Source organism: Anoplolepis gracilipes, chromosome 5, assembly GCF_047496725.1.
Source record: "Anoplolepis gracilipes chromosome 5, ASM4749672v1, whole genome shotgun sequence".
NCBI lineage: Eukaryota > Metazoa > Arthropoda > Insecta > Hymenoptera > Formicidae > Anoplolepis > Anoplolepis gracilipes.
In genome coordinates, this window is record NC_132974.1 from 12,866,020 (window position 1) to 12,887,500 (window position 21,481).

The 21,481-nt window shown below is 33.0% G+C and overlaps 1 protein-coding gene across 8 annotated transcripts in view; it reads right to left on the reverse strand.

The window, feature by feature from the left end:
- Nucleotides 1–703: 703 nt before the first annotated feature.
- Pax (paxillin) overlaps nucleotides 704–21,481 on the reverse strand; it is a 30,667-nt gene continuing 9,889 nt past the window's right edge. For 3 of the 8 annotated variants that reach the window (XM_072893444.1, XM_072893441.1, XM_072893439.1), the window contains 9 exons: nucleotides 15,963–16,108; nucleotides 8,530–8,707; nucleotides 7,942–8,074; nucleotides 7,478–7,679; nucleotides 5,567–5,860; nucleotides 5,301–5,474; nucleotides 4,593–4,823; nucleotides 2,087–2,207; nucleotides 704–2,014 (listed from right to left, as the gene is read on the reverse strand). In XM_072893444.1, coding sequence (XP_072749545.1) covers nucleotides 1,869–2,014; nucleotides 2,087–2,207; nucleotides 4,593–4,823; nucleotides 5,301–5,474; nucleotides 5,567–5,860; nucleotides 7,478–7,679; nucleotides 7,942–8,074; nucleotides 8,530–8,707; nucleotides 15,963–16,108 — 1,625 coding nt within the window. In that variant the 3' untranslated portion in view covers nucleotides 704–1,868. Of the gene's footprint in view, nucleotides 2,015–2,086; nucleotides 2,208–3,127; nucleotides 4,422–4,592; nucleotides 4,824–5,300; nucleotides 5,475–5,566; nucleotides 5,861–7,477; nucleotides 7,680–7,941; nucleotides 8,075–8,529; nucleotides 8,708–15,962; nucleotides 16,109–17,632; nucleotides 18,487–20,672; nucleotides 20,799–21,341; nucleotides 21,361–21,481 lie in introns of those variants that run through there. The other 5 variants (XM_072893442.1, XM_072893440.1, XM_072893443.1 and 2 more) reach the window with 5 other exon arrangements.

Sequence of the window (21,481 nt, forward strand, 5' to 3'; positions counted from 1 at the left end):
TAAGCATTTTAAATAAAATGGACAACTTGAGAAAGAAACTACTGTCGATTCTGTAAATATTTTGTAAATGTAAATTTTTGAAAGTATGCGAAGTAAAAAAATCGCACATACATTACATTCGTCAGCGTTAATTATGATTAATCAAATCATTTATTAAAATCATAACTTTACCAACAAGAACTAGCAAATCACTAATGACTATTTATAAAAAAGTTATTTAAAAAGGTTTTCTAGCAATCTCATGCTCAAGTAATAGCTCTTTCTCCTTTTCATAAATCTGAGAAAAATAACCCTCTAACACAGCGCAAATGATAGCACAACACACACTATTGATAGTTTAAGTATTTACTATAATGTACTAAATTTCTTATAAAACAAAATTAATTCTTATATATCCATTAACTGTAAGAATCCATGTGTGTGTGTGTGTGTGTGTGTGTGTATATATATATATATGTATATATATATATATATATATATACATATTTTTCTTAATTTATTCAGTGTTGCAATATGGACCTAAATAATACTCTACACTATACATATTCTACTACAGAAATTACTACAGAAATTAAATTTTTTTACACATACACAGATGTTTACTTGAGAAATTTATTATTGTGTATATATATATATATATATTAAGTATGTTTAATTCTCGATCTTTCGCTGTGTCGCAGGATACCAAATAAATTTCGAAATATTAACTATCTTTATATGTATTTCCGATCCTTGTCCTCTGCTGCTTATACGCAATTCCGTTCACTTCGGGCACATGCTATCTTCGTATAATTCCTTCAATTATTTCTTTCTTTACATAGCAATGTGGTTCGATACAGAGGGTATAAGTAGACTTGTATAATACTATTCGGGCGGTAATATTCGTTAAACTTTCATCCTATTCTGTTTTTATTTAAATATTTATAAATATATGAAATCTAATGAGTGCGTGCACGGGAAGAGTTTTCATGAAATATTTGATGGCAAAAGTTCGTTTGTCGTACAAATACCTGTTCGAACAAGTACATCCTATACATATATCTACTAGATATATCTACTATCTCGATACAAATTATTAGTAAAACGATATAAACTGTATAGCACCCTTTTCGTTAATCCTAAAACGACATGATAGACTCAAATTTGTGCAGTTGGAGAAACGCAATTGTTATGTAAAATTATATAAAGATTTAAAAGATGCCAAAAAAATTATATTCCGTCAAATCTATTAATTCTTGGACAATTAGATTTTCCACAGTGAACAACATTTCATGGGGAGAAAAAATGTCTTCCCCAATTTTAACAATTTCTGTTTTATTTATTGTTTGTAGTTATGTTTCTTTATTATTGTTTTATTTTATTATGATATTTATGTTTTAAAAACAAATAATGGAGTTTCATCCACTTACGTTCTCTTTTCAGATATATATAACATTTTTAATTTCTTTTTCTCTAAAAACAAAATTAAAATCTAAACTCGTCAGTATTACTAGAAATGGCATTCATGATGGGACAGATTATACATATATCTTCTAATGTATTTTTTGTGTTCAATTATTTTATAATTATGTTCAGTATTTTAATCTTCAATAATTGAAATCCCCTTATTCGCAATATTCTTTCGATTGCATTCGTCCAAAGGTATTTATAAAAAATGGAAACTCTAAAAGGCTATTTTTCAGGCAATGTAAGTCTCGTCTCTAACGCTTGTATATAGACGATCAAAGCAATTATGTATATACCGTATACATACTTCGTCGAGAGAGTAATAAAACGGCATCGAGAGCGAAATTGCTTCTCGTTTTCTTATTATGTTACAAAATATATAAGAGGAGAAAGAAAGAGAGAGAGAAAGAGAGACAAATCATTTATCCGAAGAGCTTCTCGAAACAACCATGGCAGTAAGGCTTGTCGTTTTGTTCCTTGAACGTGCCCTTGTTCAACTGTTTCAAGCAAAACGCGCATACGAAGTGCTCGGGATGGAATTTGCGGAACATTGCCGTTATGCAGCGACCTATAAATACAAAAAATGAAAAAAGAATCATGTATCATTCGAAGATCTTAAACTTAAAATTTTTGTACTTACCAGTGATGGGCTTGTGACATCCCGCGCACAACGATCCCCTCTTGGCGTGGTAGTGTGTCTCGCAATACGGCAATCCCTCGTGGTCAAAGAATGAGCCCCCCTGAAACTTCTGTCTGCAATCCTGCAAATAAAAAAAAAATGCATTAAAAAATATTGCATGATAAATTTTAGCGTACAAAAAAATATAGTTTTAACGATTCGGCAGAATTTTGGAGATTTTACTTAGGAAAAAGAAAAAATATAAGTTCGTTATATGGGAAATGGATATATCTATAGGACTATATGTAGAAAAATATATATATAAAATTATGCACGAACACACGAGTACCTTCTGTGTAAAATGCACACACACACACACACATACAAACACATATATATATATATATATATATATTAAGATTCTTAACGAGTTGATATTAAAGTTTCCGTCAAGAATTTAATCAATATTCTTTATTGATCAGATCAGAATTGTTTTCAATTTCAATAATTAAAATTTTCCTCGAATACGAAATCTTTATCTTAAGATATCAAATAATAGGATTCTTCCTTCTCCCTCCATTATTTCTTTCCACTTCAGGAAGTTTAAATTAGTTGAATTTTCATATTTAATATGATTAATTATTCCCTTTTCTACTGAATAGATTAAATGCACAAAAAAAATAAATAATATACCGATATATAATTTTCCAAGATTCGTATATCTATTTTAGTATTAATCATTTATATACATATATAAAATAATATATATACACGATATATGTATGTATATTATTTTATATATGTATATAAATGATTAATACTAAAATAGATATACGAATCTTGGAAAATTATATATCGGTATATTATTTATTTTTTTTGTGCATTTAATCTATTCAGTAGAAAAGGGAATAATTAATCATATTAAATATGAAAATTCAACTAATTTAAACTTCCTGAAGTGGAAAGAAATAATGGAGGGAGAAGGAAGAATCCTATTATTTGATATCTTAAGATAAAGATTTCGTATTTGAGGAAAATTTTAATTATTGAAATTGAAAATAATTCTGATCTGATCAATATATATATCGTAGATTCAAAAATTACAAGAGAAATATAGACAGCCTCAGAATCACTTTGTGTACACTAGTGTAACACATGTATACTATATATTACATTTAATCTCGATCACACAGATCTTGGACGCAACGAGTTTCATATTGAATTTAACACGACAAAGAAACATAAAAAAAATGATATTCATTAATAGCCATCACTATGTCTTTCTATAAATGATCGAAAATTTTACAGTACTAGATAAATCGGGATTCTAATTTATACATTTTTCTAATTTGCTCCAGTTAATTTAATAAAGTTGAATTAAAAAATAAAATGCACAATTATTTTGTATTTATATTTATATTCAGTCATGTAAAAAAAGATTTATCAAAAAGATTAATTAGTTTAATTAAGCGAAATGAAATTAATCATTTTACATGTACCAAAACAAATTTTAATTTCAACTCCGATTCATCTATTGTTACTGTAACGATTTGAGGAATGTAAATATATGTATCTACGACATTGTAGCAATCAGCTTGGTTCTTTCTCGCATTATTACCATAAGACGCGCGTTGTGCAACGTCTTCGAGTAGCTGTATATACATATATACATGTGTGCGAGATAGCCGGCTCTCGTGTGTCTTTTTGTTTTGGAGTTTTCTTTTTTTCTTTTGAGGGGAGGGGAGGTGGGGAATGAGTGGGTGAGGGAAATTTATTTCTTTACTTTTCACATATAGTACTAATAGTATCTCTGCGCAACTCGACAGAAATGCTTTCGATTGTCAAGAGCTACAGTGCAATGTCAAGGCGCGTCGAAAATGAAAGCAGCGATCTTGAACTTCGAGCTTGCCCGCCAAGATGTAAGTATGCCCCATAATGTAAGAGTATGTAATGCAAAGTGTGAAAAGTGCGGTGTTTTCTGTGCGTGTTTGCAACGCGGAATCGAGACAACGATGATTTGCAGTTGGCGTTTCTCGTTCCCAATCTTCCTCAGCGCCAGCTACATCACCTGTCGGGGAATCAGCAGGGTATTGGCTCCGCATTCATAGAGCCGGAGGGCATACAAGGGGCGTTATAATCGTGCGGAGAGCGGCTGGACGACGGGGTGACAAAGAAATTCGGGGACTTCGACATAAAGAATAGACAAGACGACAACGACGACGACGACGACCATGGGACTTTTTTTTTACGCCTCCTGCTCTTCTTCCTCGTCGTCGTCCACTCCGACGCACTTGGGACACACCGGCTGTCCTTCCATCGCGTAGAAGGACTTTCCAGAGACCGGCTTCTTGCAATCCTGTAATTGTCAGAGTTTAATATTGCGTCTTTCGCGATTTTTTTTCTCTGCAATTTTTCGCGTTTTCTAGACTACGCATGAAGGAAAACACCGACGAACTCCCGTTAAATTTGTGCTGAAAATAAAACCACGTGATATGAGATCGATGAGCCGTGCGAGCGCGATACCCACCCTGCAGACGAAACAATCCGGGTGCCACTGGCTGTTGAGCGCAGATATATAATTCTCCATAATGGCACGATTACAGCCACCGCATTTAGGCGCAAACATGTCGAAGTAGTCCTCACGGCAATAAGGCTTGCCATCTCGCTCGTGGAAGCCTTCTTCGCCGAACTGCTTGCCGCACTGAGCGCAGAAGAAATGCTCGGTGTGCCAGGTCTTCTCCAGAGCGGTCACGCATTTCTAGAAAAAAAAATCTTTCTTGCAATCGCAAATTTGCATGATGAAATATTTGGAGGGTCCGAGAAAAAAGTGTAGATTGTCGACTGATTAATTAATTTTCTCCTCTCCTTTTTCTGTATCATTATATAATCATATCATAGCCTGTATCATGGAAAAAGAAATTCTATTCAATCAAAGCTTCAAGTTAATGAATTAATCAAATATTCTCCAATTGTTAAAAATTGATACATTAAGTTCATGCTCGAATTCGATCAAGTTTAAATCTGATAAATTTATTCATCTCGTTGTTCAGACATTCTACGAAATTTTCAAAAGAAAATTAAATCGAGGATACGTGAAAGGTCGAGGATTTATTACGAGTCCTCTTTATTATTTTTTTCTCTATCAATGTTCCTTATCTCGGTTGCACTTTCAGAATCCATCATTATGATACTCTTTCCCTCAACAAAGCTCCTAGAATGATTTTAAGACCCTTACATCAAGAATGGGCCCGTTGCAGTAAGCGCAACGGGGTGAGAACAAATTGTGATAGTCTGTCTCGCAATAAGGATGGCCCTCCCTCTCGAAGAAGTTCCGCGTGCCTAATTCCTGGTTGCAATGGGTACACGTGAAATGTTCCGGATGCCACGTCTTGCCCAAGGCTGTTATCACCTGTGGAATGTTATCAAGTAAGAGAGTGTAAAAGAATATCCAATTGCCGGGACTGACTTTCAAGATTCAGCTACAATGTAGCTGATGGCTACCTGGCCCACGATAGGCTTCTCGCAGGCGTTGCAGCATCCCTTCTGAGTAGTGTTGACACCCTGGCGGCTCATGTCGGCCTGAAGATTACCAAGCATAGAATCCAACTGATTTTGTTTGAGAGGCTGGCTTTCCCCTGGTTGATAGAGATGAGTCGTATGAGTCTCGGTAATGTGGACACGAGTTTGTGTGCCTTCGCCGACGGGCAGTGGGCTCTGCGAGCTCTTGGTAGCCTTGTTGGGCTTCGCGTACGGGGAGTCGGTAACTGTCTGGTGCTGATGGGTGCCGCTGTTGATCTGCAATGACAGGCGGATTGTAGGATCGAGTATATAAATCCAAATGTTAACCGTCTATCCGAGAAACCGAGATTGATTTTCAAGTGCCTTGTAGATGAGGAAATAAAATAATAAGGAATTTAAAAAGCACAAATTTTCAACTTCTTTGAAAAGGTGATGTCTATTCTAGATCGTCGAAGAATAACAGACATCACGAAGAAAAATTTTCTCAGTTTTTAAGATTTCTAATTTCTTCGAAGAGCCAGTTTATCCTTTAATAACAACGACAGTTTCCCGCGTAATTTTGTGCGTCTCTGTCACGTGTGTCTGTATGCTTGTGCACGCAGGACAGGTGTGTCAAGGTACGAAAAGATAGTTCAAGGTTGGATGTCGCGAACGGAGATTTAATGGACAAGGTGAGAGAAAAATATCGAGTCGGGTAGGATGTCAAGGCGCAAGTTGTCGAGAGATGTTGAATGAAATGGAACAAAAACCCACGGAGACGATGGTAGATAAGAAGGAGATGTGGATCGCCACGGGCGAGCTTGCAGACTGGCCGAAAGCTCCGGGTGTTTCGGCGGGTAACGTCGCCGATGCCCCACCTCTTTGTGACTTCGTCTTCGCGGTTCTCCCTTCTCCCGTGGTCGCGGAAAATCGGTGATGCGGAGAAAAAGGAGTGGACAGGAGGGAGGGTAGTGAGGTTGGTTATTTTCGTAACGTGGGGAGCCAAGAATGGGCAGGAGTGGATTTAACGCCCTGGTGTTTTCCGATTCCGCGGTAAATCAAAGCGACGACAGAGTCAGATCAGTCTGTATCTGTTTCGTTGATAACTATATGTAGATCCATATAAAGGTGTCTTATGAATAAATGCTTTATACTATACAGAATTCTTGGAAGGATAAGCGACAAAATTATTTGTAAATCGTCTCTTAAGTCCACATTCTTAAAAAAAATTACATTTAAAATGTTTCAAAGTGAGCTTTCCAAACAAAAAAAAAAATAAATAAATAAATTCATCTAACTAACGTCCTGTCAAAAATTAAATGAGATTTTATTAATTCTTACTATATTCTCGATAAAATTAAATTTTAATTTTCTTTAATTTAAATTCAATTTACTTAGGTTTATGCGAACAATACGCGATAGAAATCTTCTGACCACGTGCAGATTGTTTGGATGTTACTTTTGATTATCCCGGTTATATACACAATGCAAATGAAAAGCAACATAAAATGAGATGTGCGCTAACCCTTTCGGTGCGAGATTAAACGTAAGAAAAGAAGTATGTAAAAAATTTTAATCAACATTTCTTCAGCAACAAACTCCTGGAAATTTTTCTGACAATTTCGCGTTTATGCGCATAACGTAAAAAAATACCGAAAGAGTTATTCAACCTTTTGTGAAGTATTTTTTAAAGCATTATAAAGTATAATTTTCTATTATTTTTTCCAATCACATTTTAAATATTCAATAATTTATCAATTTGCAAATTACATTATATTTTTTTTTTTTTCTTAAATAAAATAAAAGTATAATATTGGAAATGAGATGCAGTTTTTGCACATCAACCGCTTCGAAAGGGTCACTCGCGTTATGTATAACATTACACAATGTATAGCATTGGTTAAGTTAATGTACCTTGAATTCGGAAAGCGAAGCCATTAGATCATCCAGCTCCTTGGTAGCGTTACTCGCGGTATGACCATTAGGGTAACTCCTCTGAACCTCTGTTCGACTCAGCGAGCCATGCTGACTGGAGGGATAGCCGTCATAGACCGGCTGTATCTCCGTGGATGTCTCTTGTATGGTGACCCTCACTTTTCCATCGGTGGGATAGTCTCTGCTCGGGGGGACAAGAGTTTCCGTTTTACACCGAACGCGAGTTACTGCGTCATTCATTATTTGCGGTATAAAAAGTGAAAAATTGACAGCAACCGGCAGCATCCAAACTCGGAATCACTGATTGATCTCGATCTTATTTTTTTATTATATGATCCCGAAATTATTTATGCAAATCGAGCAATATGCTTTGAAAGCAGGCTTTTTAATATGTAGCTTTACACTGTTTTAGGATTAATTTGCGCACACAAACAAAAGCTCACCCATTAGGCACTGCGGTGCTTAGTTCCTCGAGCAATGAATCGACGGTGGGTCGAGAGGCCGACATACTACTCGGGGAACGAAGCATGGGGCTGGTCGCGCCCCCGTTCACCCCTGTTGTGGACACGCGGCTGTCTATAATCATCAAGCCATTTTGTTCGATAAAAATCACTCCTGCCGAGATCATCTTTGACCCTTCCCGAAATTGGTTCGGTAATACTTTAAATTAATTCTGTTTGAAAGAAATATAGAATGCTCAAAATCTATATTTATTGTACCCTCTTATAGATAGATTGTACTCTCTTATTGTAGATATTAAATTAAATTAAACGTAAGTTTTTGTTCGGTATATATTTTATCTATTGCATTTGATATTTTCATCAGACAGATTAACAAATTTAAAATTGATTAGTCTATCGAATTGGAATAAAATAAAGAATAAGATGATATTTTTGTCTTTGAGACTTAATTCGTGAAAAAGCCTTTACTTTCTATTGTTTCGGATTTGTAAAACTTTTGACAATTAAAGAGAGATTTATCGCGAATATTTATTGCTCGGAAAGGGTTAAGAATTTAGATAAAGAGCCAACCTCTTTCTTGAAAATGGGCATTATAGCGCGCATTGCTCAGGTCTTGCAGGAGGGTGTCCAACTCGGAAAGATTGTTATTGAGGGAGGGCATTTTGCTCCCGGTGCCCGTCTGGGTGTAAGACGCACTTCCGGTTTTACCGATGGTTTCCTCTATCGCCTCGCGGTTCTGGTACGTCGGCTACAACATGCGGACAAAATCGCGATGACAGCTTCAAAAGCTTCTTCGAGAAACAGATTCATCATCAAGGACATATATTCATCGTCAAATATGTACAAAATCATCAGTTTCTTTATTAATTTTTTATTGTTCTAAATGAATTTTAATGTAATTTATAATAATTTTAATTTGTAAAAAAAGTTTTCCGTTTCTATCTTATCTTTTAATATTCTTATATATTTATTATTTCTTTCGTCAGGTATAAAATTTATTTCAATTTTATTAATATTTGATAATTTAATCAATTCCTCATTATCCGACGTATCAAGGCTAATAGCAGATGCTTTTTAATATTTGATCTGATCATATAGTAATATAACATAAGTGCGACAATAAAACGTCGAAAGCGGTTAGGAAAATTAATTAGCACTTGATGAGGCTTTCTTTAGATGAATGAATTTTACGAAAATGGTTGGAACGGCAACTATATAATTTTCTACGTTCCGCCAGGTGCTCTTGGCTTGTTAATCTATAAAAGCGATGGCCTGCCAAGTTTGCGTAAAGTGCATTATTATTTAGAAACATGATGTCACTTGAATCATTATGCGTATGGAATTGTCGTTCAATCGATGTGGCCTTTTTAGTTTCGATAGAGTCAATTTTAGATCGTGTTTAACAGCGGGGAAAAATGTCCTAAAAAGATCGCAATCGCTCTCCTGTTTAGACTAATAAATAATCAATAATATATATTATATCTACAGAATATAATAAGTATTTTTTGTCTCTGCAAGTCAAAAAAATTGATGAACATCGATAATTGAATTATTCATTACAATTAGACTCTTTAAGATATATTTGTAATAATCATATAATTTGTGAAAGAAATAAAGCTAATTTATAAATTTATATGGATTTTGTATAAAAATGTAAAGTGTTACATCTAATTATATTAAATAAATAAATACATGTGGGTACATAACATTGTGTGTGTGTGTGTGTGTGTGTGTGTGTGTGTGTGTGTGTATGTGTGTATGCATAACATTTACTAATTGTAATATCTATCTACGTTCAAATTACAATGTTAAAGACATATCACGTTTTAACAACTAAACCAAAGATACTCCAATTACGAAATCGACGACACACACGTGGTCGCTTTAACTTGTTTACCAAAATTATATTTAATACTTGACGTCATGCTAATTGATGGCCAAATGTGAGTCGCCATCCATAATCATAAATTAGAGATCTTACGACTTTTTGAAGAGGTAAAATGTTCAACGAAGAGATGTTGCACAATTCATCTGTTTCTAATAATCCCCATATAAAAACAAGGTAGTATAGTAGTCTTCGCGCAATTTTAATCGCAGAAGGTTAATAGTTGTTATCGCAAACAAATAAAAATATAAATAAATTAAAATATTATTTTTAATTTTTTTATTTGTTGGCGACAACAGCTATTAACCTCTTATATGTATAGTTTTAAACACACTTAATGCAGCTTTGTAAGTATATATTTATTTTTTTAACATATTTGTCATAACTATTAATAGATTTAAAATAATAATTTTGCAAATAATGGCCAAAAAATAATAAACGAATAATTAATAGTCGAATTTTTAAAAAAGAAGCACAAGGGCAGCCAAATTTATCGTTAGATTACCGCGCAATACTACTTTTTTGCAATAAAGTAGTATTATGGCGCATCCTGCTGGATGGAAACTAGGTTACACGCTGAGTTGTCAGCCTAAAAATATCCTCGAAAAGCCAGCAGAAACATATCAGCAAAACGTATCGGCGCGGGATGTTTCGGCGACGACATCACTATTAATGCGGAGAAGCGTTCACAGGATCTTTCGCGTGATCTTTACACCATTTGCGACTGTCACAATTGAATAGTTTGCAATTAACGATGAAAGATTCTTCAACGAATATAATAATACCTAGTTAATTTATTCTGAAAATTTATTAATGAAAATGTAACAAAAAGTTGTTATGTGTTTTGTTCTTATATTTCCTATAATTTTGCAGTCTGCAATATTAAAGAATCTTTTAATTATAGGAATATTAAGATAATTTAAAGATAAATCGACATATGGGAAATTTTGATTTTTTTATAATTTATTAACAACATTGTAAAAGCTAGAATCACACTAATAATTCCCGCACGTCAAATTTATTATGATGTGAACAAAATTGACAATAATTGCAATATTACCAGAATTGTCCAAAGTGAGTTTAGAAAAGTTGTGTGATGATTTTCGTACATGTGTATGTAAAAGAATTAAATTTTATGTGCGAAAAAATGGTCTTTACATAACTTTGTTTTTATTCATAATGTAATATAAATATTTTTTATTAATTTCATACAATAATTATTTTAAAAAAATTTATTTTATTTCAGAATAACATAAAATGTTCGAATCTCCTCAAATATCTAGATCTCTCTTCAATATAATAAAAAAAGAAAACAGTTTATTTTCTTGAATAGTAAACAAATTTACTTTTTAAATGTTTATAATTTACATGTAATCTCTTTTCTCTTTGTGTGTGTGTGTGTATAAAATAAAAATTATATATTTATTGTGTATAGCGAATATATAAAATAAAGTTTATTTATGTTATTTTATAAAACGTTAAAATATTGAATAATTAATCGATAATTATCATGTTTAAGTTAATATATTGAGATATTTCCAAATTATCACATAAAAAATAATAAGTTTTCATTATTCTCGTTAAAAAATTCATTACAAATTGCTCATGAACTTTTCAGGGATATAAGATATTTGTGGGACACATTACGTATCCAGGACATGTCAGTGTATGTACAGCTCAATCCGTCGCGCTCACGTGCTCGCGTTCTTACATGCGACCGAATTTAATTTATGCAACGGGTTGCACATTTGCAACGGCGATGCAAACATCTGGAATTACACATACATGCATAATATTTAACACGAGCTAAATTTGCGCATCAAAGGGAAAGCTTTTAACATCCGCGACCTTCGACAGAGATTTGGCACTCTCGGCAGTAATCTGGTAAGAAATATTATTACTCTTGTCAACGTGTGTCTCATAACCCAAAAAGTTATTTAATATTGTGACAGCCATTTAAGACAAACTCACAAGAGATAATGTAAAACTAACAAAATTCAAGTTGTCACTAAAATTAAAATATTTCTATTTAATTACAAATTATGTAAAGAATTAATAATTGAAAGATGTACATTTTTAATTACTGACTAACAAGAAAATGATCTAATTACACAACTGTTTCAAACTGAAAGTCGACAATGAATGAAAAATTAAATAATTTTTACACTGTTATTTATAAAAATATAATTAAAACAGAGTTCTTAAAAAAAAATAAATAAATAAATTTTATACAAATATAATTTAAATAAAGATTGAGATATTTTTATCATATGCATGAAACTTCTTAATTTAATTTTCCTCTAGTTAATGTTGAGAAAATAGGTCTAGGACTAGTCGTGAAACTGGATCGTGTCGCACGATACCGATTCACATCCGAGAATGATGACTGTAGCAGAAATGCGACATGAAAGATCGATGCCATGACAGCACGTTCCGAGAAGAATAATAGGGACAAGAAGAAGCGGGACAACTTATACGCGGGTGCAATTTAAGAATCGGAGTTATTGTTAAAATCAGCCGTAAATTTTCTAACTTATCAGTCGTGAAACAATTCATTTAACTTTTAAGCTCGCGATTTTTTCTTTACTGTATACAAGTTTCTCAAAATTGACACATTTTTTTAAAACTGAACTTTACGTGTAAAAGTGTCGGAAAAAATAGATATATCTGCAGAATAATAAATAGTAGTAGTATATTTAAATATAAGTTATATAAATAAAAATAATAATTAACTTTTTAATAAAAATAAAAAAAATATAATTTAATCGTTTGAGAATCATTTTTACAGTTTAGATAATTATCTTAATAAGTTATACAAATAAAAATAATAATTAACTTTTTAATATTTAAAAAAAATATAATTTAATCGGTTGAAAATCATTTTTACAGTTTGGATCATTATCTTAATACAAACAAATCGAAACAACTATCACATTCGATATTTGTATTATGACCACCTGGACTTCACTTTGTTAGACTTAAGAAGTTCATTCACCTGACATAGGACATTCTCCTCTATTGTTCCATGTAAACGATATTAGATAAAGTACATATGTATATAAAGTAACGAATATATCGATTTATTAAATATATCATTTTAATAATCGTTTTAACCTATATTTAGATAATTAAATTTTAAAAAATTTTTTCACATTAATTTCTTCGCAATTATAGATATTTATAAATTCATATTTTAATATATCCGTAATTTCTCTCATTCAAACGTTACAAAAAAACTTTAGTTTTTCACAATCCTTATTTCTTTTCCAACTGAAAATAATAAGAAAATAATAGTAACTTTAATTTTTTTTCTTAATTAAAGGTGAAAGATTTTAAAAAAAGATTAAAACATAATTGAATGTGAACGTTTCTATCGTTTGTACAATTTTCGCTGTAAAATACATTGAAAAGTCGCTTCGCCTTTGTATTTAAATTCTACTTTCAGGTGGATACATAACGCTCACAATGGTAGGTATATATTGTTAGATGATTACAAAAGAGTCTAGTTAAAAGATATATATGCATGTATTTATGAATATATATGAATGCATAATGTTGCGACTCGATGTCGCGACGATATTATCGGATTGAAGGTGAACGGAAGTGCTTTTTCACTGGGAAAAAAATTCCGATTTGACGTGATTGGCGCGATAGCGAATGGTGCAGTTGGCTCGGCCGTATATTTTGCAGTCGGAGTGTAAGTCGAATCGACGAACATGAATAATAGAGACCGAGCTGTCCTAGGCCGAGCGAGGATCGATAGATCGGCAGGGAACGTAACAGGTGTTCGGTCGCGGAAAACACGAAACGCGCGCGGAAACGCAACATTCTTTCTGCACGATTCTCTTTTATATAACTCGTGGAAAATATTTCTTTTTTTTTTTTAGACAGCGCGAGCCTCTCGCTACGCAAAACAGATTTTTTTATTAACAAATAATTTTTTTATTGGTAATCCTGTGTAAAGATTTTTTTAACAATAAATAAATAACTACAAAAATATTCGATATTTATTATTAACTCCAATGATTCTTATTTTTAGATAAAACGGAAAATACGTAATTCTAGTCTAGAAAAAAAATGTAAAAATTATTTAATAACATGAGGAAAATTTTTAATTCCACGTTCTGTAAATTATTTTTAATTTAAATAAAAGCTAATTTCTCTGTGTCATTCGCGCGCTGTGTGATTAATTTTCTTTATTAACTAATATTATTACGAAAAGATTTAGGTTCTAATCTTTGTTTACGTAGCTCTTTCAGCAAATCTTCGCACCGTTTCTTTATTCAAAAAAAAAAAAAATAACTAATACGAGAGTAATTCGAGACTCTCTTCCGACTAATATTCCATCTGTTGCCACAAACGTTCAATGTTACGCCTGTAGTGATGTTTCCCTCAATTTTAGAGACGATATTGATTCTAATTTTAGCACCGGTGTTGCGTCACAGTTATTTCCGATCGTGTTTTATGACTCTGGAAAGTTTTTTTTTTTTTTTTTTTTTTTTTAAACAACCGATAGTTAACGCGAGAAAAAACGAATCTGTCACATAAAAACTATAAATCGCTGGGAGGCTTAATTTTTACAACAAAAGCAGATTACGTTCGTTCTATTCTGTAATATTCTATTTTCACGATTATAACACATATAACTTTGCGTGTAAACAAATTCAAGAGCAATTGTGGTTGATTTATGCTCCGAGGGTACTTCAGAGCATTCGCGCGTTTCTCCACTAAATTATTATTCTGTTCTCACGATATATTAATATACTTTCAAAATACAATCTAAATTAATACGACAAATGTTCGCCATATTTTACAATAAAAAATTATAAATTTAATTTTAGAAATATATTCGCTTCTATATTTCAATAATATGTTGTTTCTTTTAAAAACGTGAATGTGACAAATAAAAGATTTGGATATCTTTTTAGAAATATATACATAATTCTAATAATTTTAAAATTTAAATTAAAAAAAAATCTGCTTGATCATAAACGTTTCTTGTTAATGACGTTCGTAGCCCTGAAAATGAAAACATGCCACATGCGATCGAAAAATGTCGAGACCAATGTTGTATCTCGCCAAGACATCCTATCGACAGTTATTATGCCGTCGGCGAAGAGGTTTATTTACGGATTCCCCCTATGTCACGCTTTCGCGACCATGACGACGAATTGCTGTATTTCGGGACGTTTTGTAGACTGGAAACGACGTTAGTGCCAAAAAGTTAATTTTGTGTAAAGAAGAGGCACCGCTCTACAATAAAATATATTATGTAAAATTACAAATATATTTTTGAAAAAAAAAAAAAAAAAAAAAAGTATAATATGTAAGCTACAAATATATTTCACACTTAAATATTTTTCAATAAAAATTCTTTATCAGTAGATCACGTATTTTCCGCAAAATAAAAAGAAAATAGTTCATCTTGTTTTTATAGCAAAATATTCTTGTCAAAAATATAATTGCGAGGTTTCCTTATTTTGTGTAAATTGAAACGAAAAGATTGAAAAATATATCAAACTCTTCATGTCTTCGAGTGTTTCGCAGTTTATATTTTGTAAATTTGAAAATTAAGCGATTGCCATTGAGCTACCAGCACTTGGCTCCATCTGGTAAGCTACGTCCACGACTTTAGTTAACGTCTCTTCAGCAAGCTCGATGAATTCTCCGACTTCGTCGATAAATCATTACGATTTGCCCTGTTCGCGATTTTGCTCGTCGTCGGAAACGATTACAGATTCCGCTAATCTTACATGACTACTGTAAAATCCTACTGAATATTCTTGTAAACCTAATTAAATTAAGATACAGTCTAAACACGAAATAATAATTTAATCATCATTACAAAAGATATAATTAAACCATAAAAAATTGAAATGTTTTTCGCTGTTTTGAATATAAATTTTTAAATCCACTGAACAAGATGAAAAAAGAACCGCCTTTATTAATCTTCAATTAAGCTTAAAAGATTTATAAACTATCGACGTACTATATAATATCAGCGAGGTATATTTTTCTCGGCTGAATTGAAATTTGCCAAATAAGGAATGAGGAGGCGCGGCCTCTTCTGTACGGATCTATTAGTGCTCTAATTAAGATAAATGACAGATCGACATACCGATTGCGGTGGCAGCGGCGAGGTCCGATTGTCATAGGATCTGTAGACGGTGGTCGCGTGGGAGCGAGCACCGTTTAGCGATCCGTAACCGGGTGTTGCATTTCCTTCCGACGACACGGTGTTCTGCAAGTCCGCCAGCAGTGCATCTGAAAACACATTTAAGTCCGATTTACATTCTGTTAAAAATAAGAGGGACAATCGAGAGACATAATATAACTTTTTTTTTTTTTTTTTTTTTTTTGCGAGAGTCGACTTCGAGAAAATTTCGGCTGAAACACGCGGCTCTTCTTACACTGTCTCATCTCTAAATTTATCAAAAAATCCTATCTACTGTATTTCAGGCCCACTCTATATAACGTTCGGAGATAAACAGACGAAAACATCCGCTGTAACTGATTCCCTCGTGCGTCGTTATCATATATATAAGAGATAAATGTGGAGAGACGATTATTTCTTATTTCCTATTCGTGTACTAAATTAATCATATATATATAGATTGAGGCACTTAACTTTATGATCTAACTATTATCTGTTATGCATGCACTTATCGAGAAGTGTTTTTAACAGCAGTTTTAATAGAAAAATATAACGCAAAAGAAATTTCTTATAGCACGTGTTTTTTTATGATACTTTATTAATATTTATCTCTATTTTTTTTTAATGAAATAAAAGTAAATATTGAGTGAAACTATAAAATATAAAAAATTGACAGTTTACAAAATATTTATTAATTTATTTCAATATATTATATAAAAAGAAAAAGTAAATCTTGTAAAGTATATTTGTAAGTTTCGCAAAAATGAACTGATACGTCGTTATTGGTTTAATCGAGATCTCACTTATTTAATTTCGAGCTGCCGTATGTAAAAAAGAAAATGTCACGACATTATTTTACGATGACGCCATACCCGGTATATTACTGCTACGTCCTTGACAGGCGCCTTGATTGGCACATCACGGCACATTTAATTTATTTAATCCGAAATGTCGGGCTCTCCTTCCATTTATTGACGAGAACAAATGCGCAACATTAAAAAATTTATACAAATATAAATACACGTGTAGGAAAAGAAACAATCTGGGAGATGACAACACAAACTTAAAACTACATTTATAACGAATATATTTGTATATGTATGCATGTGTACGTATAAAAAAATTTATATTACGATGTAACTCTCTCTCTCTCTCTATTTTATTAATACTTTACATTTGATAATAAATACGGGAAAGAGAATGAAAAAGGAAAAAGAATTAGTTGGCGCAAATAAAAGAGTCGGAAACAAATATTTACTGCGAATTGCTGCCAGCTCGAAGGTTGGCATAACAAAGCGGGTATGCACTTTTTTATTGTCGCGTTTGCACGACAGTCAGTCACGTATAGATTACAGAAAAACTGCAGATTCACATTCTGTTTTGATCTAACATAAGTTATAGCTGATTTTTTATATACGCATTTCATACGCGATTGAAAGATTTCAAAGATTTATTTATTTTATCTCGAAATATATTTTCCTCTCCCTTTCATAGAAAAATCTCTGAGAAAGAATGTGTAACTTAAAAATATCTACACAATATTTTTAATTAATTTGTTTATTGTTTCATTCAGTTAAATCCTAATCTCGTCGTTTAATCGGCGAGTCGAACTAATGAAAGAAATGTGCATTTACCGAGAGTAACGAGGTTACTGGTCGCTCGCTCACGATTGTACACCTGGTACAGATTCTCCTCCTCGGATACGTACGCGCATCGCGTCGTCTCCATCGCGAGAGAGTCGAAAAGGCACACGCGACACACCCACTATTTCAGGAACGTTGAACCCCGCGAGAGCGGCGAGTTTCAGGCCGAGTTCGGCGAGTTCGGCGAGTTTCGGTCAGCAAAAATGCGGAGAAAGTTCACCACCGAGAGCTGACAAACTTGCCAACGGGAGAGGATTCTCGAGCCTCCCGGCGCGATTTGTATTTTTCCTCAAATAATTTTCCCTCCGACGCACAATCGACGTGACTATAAAAAAGAATTAAAAAAAAAAAAGAATGTTAAGTCTGTCAAACGCGATTTCAATTTTAAAATTATTTCAACTCGAAAGACACGTATCGAGAAATTTATACGGCAAGAAACGACAAATTATAGTTGACCAAAGCGCAAAACATGAGAAAGACGAAGGCGAACTGCGACAGGGCGTTAAAGATTGGTGCTGATAAGAGAGACAAAGTTTATCCAAGCATCTCAATCTTTCTCTGCAAATTTATCGCCAGTTCAGCCTGTCGCGCCAATTATGTACACACGCTTTCTGGAATTATTATCTCTTCGTCATCTGTGTCACGGAATGCGAGACGGTAAATCAAACGTGTGATTTTTTTTTTTCGCATTCACCTCGAACCACTTGCACTTTTTCCCCAGCCTTTTTTTCGACTATCCGAATGACTTTATTCCGACTTTATTCAGACGCGCAGATAACGACACGTGTTTAACGAGACGGATTGGAGCGACGACGCATCGGCGTCGACGACACGGCACTGATTGTCATTGAAGTTCGCGGGAAAGCGATACCGCGAGCTGGAGGAAGGAGCGAAACGGCCTTCTCTTCATGGAGAGGAGGAATAACGTAAGGCAGGCATATAAGGCACAAGACGATAGTGGGGCATTCTCGTACTCAGTACGAGATACGCTGGACGGAAGCTGCGGTATTCAGAAGAAACGAACATGATCCTAGGTGACTGGTTTGACAACGATTCATTACGAGGAAGCCAATTGCGCCGAACATAAAGTGGCTTCAAGGAAACTTTGCGCTGGACTCTAGGAAAAATAAAATGTACAGAGTGTCCGAAATTATTTTGGAGTCGATTTTTCCTCGGCAAAAGTCTTCAAGGTAACGTTCGAGTTACAAATGATTAAAAAGGAAGGACTTTTCATAAATTAAACTTTGCTAAATAGATAATAAAATTATATTTTTTTTAATTGATTTCAGATACTGTTTTGACAGAATATTAATTATTTAATACAATTGTTATTGTAATTTTTAAATTTTAATTTTTTTTAGTGCATTGAATAATTTAAAAGTCGCAGTGAAAATATCTTTTTTCAATTTCTTGCTGAAAATATTGATTCCAAATTGACTTAAGAATCACTAAATGAATACTCTATGATTTTGAGACATCATATATGGAATATACTAATTTATATTTCTTTCTTTGAAAAAATTTGAAACATGTGATTTTATTAATCACACGTACAGTAAAGTTACTTGTTACTGTTTAATTAAAATTAAGAATTTAAGAAAACCTCAGCAAAATTAGTTTCAGTTAGCTAGAAACGAGTTTAAATCGATATATAGTGTGTTCTTTTATTTATTCTGCGCAATAAAATTTACAAATCTTCATTTTTCAAATTAATTTAACGCAATAAATGTTAGTTATTATAATTAATAATAAATATATTGCGTGTTCATTTAAAATCGACTTGCTACAACTTCAAAAAAAGACGAAAGACAAGGACTCTTTTATATATTAAGTGGCTGAATAAACTAATCGTTTAAAGTACTAAGCACTAATCTGAGATAGCAAACAACCAGCAGTATATTCAGTTGATCTAAGCACATTCTAGATGGCAGGAGAAGGCTGGATGATAAAGTATATTTCTCACAGACTGATGACGTAAAACCACCTCTAAATAAAAAATATCATAAGAGAACTTTGATATTAAAAATCATATTTCTCTCCTGCGAATTGAATACATATATATTTGGAATATTTTACAATTAAAAATGTCTGTAAATATTTCAATCATTTCGCACAAACAAGCTCATATACACAAGTAACTTATTACACAAGTATCTCGAGAGAAAACGTCGAGAATGTTGCTTGCACATTCGCATCTCTCTCGAAAATCATGACGTTTTCAAAAGCAGATTTACTTTGATTTATTTTGAACAAATAAAAGCCATGGGCATGTTTAAACGCATTATGCGTATATTCCAAGCGGTATGCGGCGTCGCTTTTGCGCCGCTAATGCAATCTTTTTTGCTCGGAGAATCGCGAGGGCAGGTTGAGTAATCGTCTGAATGGTGGCTTTAACATTGGCATGGAGCCTGGCTGAGCTTATCGAGGTCTATTTTGCACGGCTGATTCATGCCGCGAGTCCGACATCGATATCGCGCGTAAAACGCGCGTGCCTTGCGTAAACCGCAAAGAGGAGGATGAAGCCGTGACGTTAACTATTCTATACCACGACCGTTTCTCGTTATTGCCGCAATATAAATTCCGCTCCATCTGAATTAAGTACTCGCGAATTATTCGCCTAATCTCGCGTTATTAAACTAGAAGGAATGTCTAATTGTAAGATGGAAAATAATTATATCGATGAATGTAAAAAAAGAACTATCTCGTCGAATTTTCACAAGTAATTCTCAAAATTGATCTTTCTTCTCTTTCAAGTTTTGTTTTTCCAAAAAATATTGTGTGCTTATTAATTAAAATGTACCTGTATTATAAATATAATTTTTATAAATCATAAGAGAATTTCTCTTTTTAGATTCAATAAAAAATATATGATGATGTAAATTGAAAAAAATTAATGTAATATACAAGTAATGTATAATTGCTAAGACGAGTTAATAAATATATACTTTATAAAGACATTGGTGTAAGACACACAAGGTTTTTTTAATTAAAAATTAAAGTTAAAATGAGAAGATCCTTGAACAATACTTACTAACGTATTGTTCCCACCGTGCGTGACGTCGAATCGTTGCCAAACGAATCGGTGAAATCGGCGAGACAGGCCTCATCACGTCCGTCATTTTTACACGTTTTCAAGGAATTTCACGCGGCACTTTCTCTACGCGAGAAACAACGACAAATAGGGTAACACTAAAGGGATATTTTAATGTTTTAATGTACAGATTGGCCAAGAAGTCATACTACTTCGAAAGTAAATTTGAAATAAAATGAATCTCAAGCTTGATCTATTTACAAGAAATTATAAAGATTGTAATCTGAATTTAAATCTTTTAATTAATCTTCATCTCTTAATTTTTGTTACTAAATTATTATTATCAAGAGAATTATCAAGTATTATATATAGTTTGTTTCTCTTGCAGTAATAATTTCTGGCAATCCCGTACATCATATAATATATGATCGCGTTCCAAATTATGGTAGCAGACAAAATCGCGAAAAGAATTGATGGTTTAAATAATTCCCTTATAATTTTTAAAACTGCATGAGAGATAACCGTATATGTTTATCAGCCCTAACTGAATTTTTTCTAAATATATTTTGTTAATAAAAAAAAAAAAAAAAAAAAAAAAGATTGTAACTAACGAGAAAGAAGCGAGAACAATGGATGAAAATATAAACAAGCGAAAAAAATTCTTATTACGATAAAAAAATATCCACCGGCCGTTATCGATAACAATAATCCTCCGTCCGGATTCTTCGTAAATCACACACCAACTGAATCCGCTATGCGGTGTGTTGTGTTCTAAACTTCGCTAGTGCTGTGAGGTAAAAATAAATCAC